General features: G+C 43.8%; 1 protein-coding gene across 1 annotated transcript in view; it reads right to left on the bottom strand.

The window, feature by feature from the left end:
* The window catches only part of Mettl17 (methyltransferase like 17), a 6,605-nt gene extending 4,759 nt beyond the window's left edge, over positions 1 to 1,846 (bottom strand). The window contains exons 1-3 of the mRNA XM_028788502.1: positions 1,665 to 1,846; positions 1,389 to 1,542; positions 1,172 to 1,306 (exon numbers count right to left, since the gene is read on the bottom strand). Coding sequence (XP_028644335.1) covers positions 1,172 to 1,306; positions 1,389 to 1,542; positions 1,665 to 1,742 — 367 coding nt within the window. The 5' untranslated portion in view covers positions 1,743 to 1,846. The remainder of the gene's footprint in view (positions 1 to 1,171; positions 1,307 to 1,388; positions 1,543 to 1,664) is intronic.
* Positions 1,847 to 5,700: the final 3,854 nt, after the last annotated feature.

Here is a 5,700-nt window from a genome sequence, read left to right as displayed (position 1 = left end):
AGTGTATCCAATAGTGAGATAACCACCACCAGAGTGTATCCAATAGTATCCTGTCTATACATATCTACCCAACAGTATCTAGACTATCAGAATAGTAGTTTAGTCAACTTAACCCATCCAAGTTTTGCTTCATAGCAGAAGCCTGATAAAAATGAAAAAATATTGTTTATATCTACTTTTTGTGTGAGTATAGGTCTGAGTTGGTTCTCGCCTTCTCCCATTTGATAGAACGTCACCAGGTTCAGCGGCAAGTGCTTTTTTACTCTGTACTGTCTCTCCTGCCCATGTGATAAAAATTTAAAAGCTAGGATAAGGGCACCTTTATGGACTTTTTCATTCCCTTACACTTAGGAGTGAGACATCTTCAATATTACAATAGAAAGGGGTTTGAAAATCCAAGTCTCAGGACTGTGTGGAGCCACTGGGCAAAATCTACAAACACCTACTGTGGTGGTTTGAATGAGAATGGCGCTGACTTGGTTCCCATTGGCTCATCAATTGGATGCTTGGTCACCAGGGAATGGCACTATTTGAAAGGATTAGGAGGTGGGCTTTGAGGTTTCAAAAGGCCATGCCAAGCCCTGAGTCTCTCTCTGTTCCTGCAGATCCTGATGTACAACTCTCAGCTCCTTCTCCAGCACCATGTCTGCCTGCATGCTGCCAATAGACTAAACCTCTGAAACTGTAAGCCAGCCCCAGTGAAATGCTTTCTTTTCTAAGAGTTGCCTTGATCATGGTGTCTCTTCAACAATAGAACACGTATACACTACCCTGAACCAGATATGTGGGAAGTGCAGGGAATACAAGATTAATAAAGGGCAAATTTACAATATGAAGTTCATAGTCTTAAAAATAATCCGAAATGTAATCATGTTCTAACCCTGAAGTGAGTTTTCATACTTACTGGACAGCCATATAGCCTTTATTAACCTAACTCAGAAAATAGTCATAATCTATTTGACTTGCAGGAGTGGGGGCTAAAAAAATCAAGAAAATCCAAAGATCTAAACTTCCGACCTTTACCTAACCTCCAAGGGCAACACTTCTGGCCCAATCTACCTACAGCATCAAATAAGACACGGCAGCATTTATCTGAGAGATTTAAATTATTCTTTGTTCCTAATTTCTCATTGACATTTCAATCTGGTTTACTTTTAGTCTTAAGCTCTACCTTGCTTTTCCAGGATTTTTTTCTCAAGATACACAGCCCGTCTTTGCAACTCCTCCGGCTCTACTGGTAAATGTCGGCTCCAGAGATAGTTGGTGAGTGCTTGCACCTTCTTCTCTATACTGTGCATGGGTCTCTCTGTGGTCACAGATGGAAAGAGTCATTGCTACGTGCTGGCCTCGTTTTGTTTTTCTGGCTTCCCCTTCCCGCAGTTTCTCACCATAAAGCAGTAACTGCGCGGCGTCAGCCAGTGCTTGCGGTAGCTGTATATGCGGAAGACTCAAGATGCCAGGATGCTTACGATGGGGCTTCTTCCCCAGGAAATCGGAACTGTTGTCTACCTGGGACACACCGGGCACAAGGGCGGCGAATGCCTGTAGACAGCGACAGAAACAGAAAGGTTGCAGGTGCTTTGCTGCCCGAGGCATTGCCGAGGTCGCTCCTCCTCTGACAGATGTAGTCTCTGGAAACCGGCAGCAGAGGAAGATGCACTTACTCGGGACTGGGGTCCTTGAAGGCTGCGGCACGATCTGCAGAACAGCAGCAGAAATCTCCGTGCCCCGGCGGTGGCCATGGCTTCAGGACACACCGGAAACGGAAGTACACGTGCCTGTGACCCTCAGCCTAAGCCGCTAAGAGCATCTTCCGTGGAACTTCGACCCGGACAGTATCAGCTAATGAGAAGAGGGAGTATTTGCTAGCAGCCAATAAGCGACCTCGTGTACATCTCTTTGCAACGGAAGCCGCACGTGGGAAGGGCTTAGTCTCCAGAAGGGGCGTGGCCTCTATGGCTGGGGGCGAGACCAACCGGGCTGGGGCAGGGGCCTGTTTTGTGAGGGGTTGGGGAGGGCGCAGTCTCACTGGGGTAGGGGGGTCGGGGAGCTGGGGGTAGGAGGGTCATGAGATCGGGGGTCAGGGGAGAGGGGCTGGGGGAGTAGGGGGTAGAGGGGGGAGGAAGGGTCGGGGAGCAGTCTCACTGGGGTGTGGAGATGGTAGGGGGGTCCGAGGCGGTAGAGTGTGGGGGTTGGGAGAGCGGAGGCGGGGTTGATGGGCTGGGCGGGCGTGGAGTGGGCTGAGCTTGGGGGTGAGGACCAGCGAGCAGAGGCTGACGCAAGGGTAGGGGTGGGGCAGGGGCGGGGCCATGGGTGGGGCTGAGAGTGGAGTAGGCAGGCGAAGAGGAAAGTGTTGACTTTGTTTTCATTTGGAGCTGTAGAATTTTGAGCCCTGGCTAGTATCCCTTTGTGAAACGGGACAGTACCATAACAAAAATCAGATTTAGGTGACCAACGACGATGAGAGTAGTAATTTTCAGTTTAATAAATATAAAGCCAAATTGGTTTACTTTTTTTAACATTTGTTAGTTGTCTGTGAGTACGCCGTCAAGAGCTTCCACATAGTACACCGAATTCCCACAATCCTGTTTCCACAAACCTCTGTTGCTAACTTAATTTTTCACGTGGTTAATTTACGTGGTTCATGAACTTAATAGGTGACAGCTGAATTAATTGCTAGGGAGTTGAAAGTCCGAGTTACACCTTTAAACAATGCACCATACTGGGTATTGTTGGTCCTTGAAATGCAAATGGAGAATTTTATGCTAAATGTTCCGAAAGGTTAACTGGTGGCAAAAAAAAAGAAAGAAAAAAAGAAAAAAAAAGAAAAAGAAAAAAGAAAAGAAATAAAATAAAAGAAAAAGCCTGACTGTCCTGTAAATTCTAGGGTACTTTACCTAGCTGTGGTTTCGTTCTTAGCCTCTTGGGGGCAGAAGTCCGCTGACAGGACGAAGAGTACTCTACAGTCTTCAGTCCAAATAGAATAATTACTGGAGCACATATGGGCAACTGTATGAGCTGGATACTAAGATGCCTGGTTTGTATGTGGGTAGTAGAGGTTTGATTTTATCAAATAAATCTCTGGAGACTCCAGGGTGTGTGTTATAATAGCTGTGGAAAAGGTGCTACCTACTGCAGTCCTTTGCAAATACCCCGCCCACGCCTCAGGGCCTCTACATAGCCCTGGCTGGCTTGGAACTACAGAGATCCACCAACCTCTGCCACCCAAGTCCTGAGTTTAAAGCCCTGTGCCTCCAATGCCCAGCCTACACTTTGCAGTTCTTACACCTTACTTTTTTTTTTTTTCATGTTAAATTACTGGCTTATGCTGAAACAATAAAATATCACTGCCACTTACAGGTCTACCCTGATTGATTGGGTTGGGTTTGTTGTAGATAGGTATCAGAACATAGGATATGTATAACCTCCTGGGGTCTGGGATTTGGTGGTGAGATTCTAGAGCAGTGATAGTTGATGCCTTTAAAGCGTTGTTGTAATGATTAAATGTGATAATGTCGGAGTCAAAGTAAACCTTCAATAAATTTATTTACTACTTTTTAAAAAAATATTTATTTTATGTATGTGAGTACGTTGTAGCTATCTTCAGACACACAGAAGAGGGCATCAGTTACCATTACAGATGATTGTGAGCCACATGTGGTTGCTGGGAATTGAACTCAGGACCTCTGGAAGAGCAGGCAGTGCTCTTAACCGCTGAGCCATCTCACCAGCATTTTTTAAAAAATGTTACTATTTTTATATGTACTTTGGGAATTTGAAGACACATGACTATATATTTAAATTGTTATTCTTCATATCATTAAAAAAACAGACATGAAAGAACAGCAGTTTGGGGGCTACGTCAGACTGAACACTGGTGAATAGGATGAAATCAGAGACTTGGTGGTGTCTGTGAAGGACATTCCTCTTTCCCCTGTCAAACTGATAATAAAGGTGTGCCTTCCTTTTTTTTGGCTAATGGCCTAATAGGCATCCTTCTTTTTTATTGGAAGTGTAGCATCTCAAGAGCTGACTCTGGTGGTTTGAGTGAGATGGGCCCCATGGATTCATGTTTGAAGTTTTTGACCCTAGCTGGTGGAACTGTTTGGGAGGATTGGGAGGTGTGGCTTTGTTGTAGGAAGTGTGTCACTAAGGGTGGACTTTGAGGTTTCAAAACTCTGGTCTCATTGTGTTTCCTGCTTTCTGCTTGCAGTTCCAGATGTGAGCTCTCAGCTGTTCCTGATATACTACTGTTCCAAAAGCATAGACTCTAATCATTTGGAATCATTAACTCCCAATTAAACATTTTCTTTTATAAATTACTAGTCATGGGGATTTATCACAGCAACAGAACAGTAACCAATACACTGACTTAGACCTACATTTTTTTTTTTTCTTGAGACAGAATTTTACAATGTATCCCATGTTGGCTTTCAACTCAGGATCCTGCCTCTGTCTCTGGAGTGCTAGGATTCTAGGCAAATGCCACTGTGTTCTTATATTTTGTTTTTGATTGTTTTGAGACAAGGTTTCACTATGTAGTGTTGTAGATTTTTAAAAATCTCAAATTGGAGATTTTGGTCATTCAGTTCCCAGATAGAAAATGCTCAACCTTTATATTTATTATAAATTAGTAAGCATTAATCAGCACTAGAGCTGGGCAGACATCTACCCTCTCTGCTAGAATCTACTTCTCCATAAATAACCCCTAATTATAACTTGTCATATTTCATCTGGGCCGCTCTTAATTCTAATCGGCTAGCCCTCATGGCTGTGTTTTCATAATTCACCTACCCCATGGCATCTTCTCGCCATTTTCTTCTCCCCTCTTGGTTCTCCTCCCACCCCAGGCCTGGGAACCAAAAACCCTGCCTATCTCTCTTCTGCCCAGCTGACAGGCTGTTGGCATCTTTATCTAACCAATATTAATTAATTTTAAATTAAGGTGCAAGGTCACATTTTATGTGAGGATTCTTTTGTCGCCGAGGGCAACCAGGCCTTGGGTGCCAGTATTCAGCGTTACAACACATAGCAAAAGACCAAATCTCAAAAATGTAGGCTTGGCCGGTCTGGAACTTGGTATGTAGACCAGGCTGGCCTCTAACTTATGAAGATCCATATGCCTCTGGCTCTCAAGTACTGGAGTTAAGGTCTGAGCTCTCATGCCTGGTATTGTCACTATGTTCTTAATTCAGTTTTGTTTAACATAACTAAATACAATAAAACCCTGCAACATCCTCCTCCTCATGGATGCATGGTGTCTATAAGATATATTAAAAAAAATGAGCACAAGGCTTTATACATTGCACTGCACTATTAGTATTGAAATGCTGGAAACGCATTACTTTCTGCTTCTGTGCTCAGCAAGGGTGGAGAAATATATTGCTCAGCAGGCCAAAGTGCCTTCTGTTCATCCAGAGGACCCAGTTCAGTCACCAGAATTGACATAGGGCAGCTCACAACAACTACTGATAACTCCAGCTTCAGGGGACCCAGTGCTTTCTTAATGTGACCTCTGAAAGCACCTACATGCATGTCACATACTCACCTATGGACACACACAGATTTAAAAAATATTGAAAAACATTTTGGCAAGATAGATAGATAAAAGTCTGGATCTAACCTACCTGATTAGGTCGCCTCCCCAACCCAGCCCTTAAAAAAAAAAAAAAAAAAAAAAAAAAAAAAAAAAAAAAAAAA

The sequence above is a fragment of the Grammomys surdaster genome, unplaced genomic scaffold, assembly GCF_004785775.1.
Source record: "Grammomys surdaster isolate TR1022 unplaced genomic scaffold, NIH_TR_1.0 125750, whole genome shotgun sequence".
Taxonomy (NCBI): domain Eukaryota; kingdom Metazoa; phylum Chordata; class Mammalia; order Rodentia; family Muridae; genus Grammomys; species Grammomys surdaster.
Note: the sequence above shows the minus strand (reverse complement) of the source record. Positions and strands in the feature narration are given on the sequence as shown.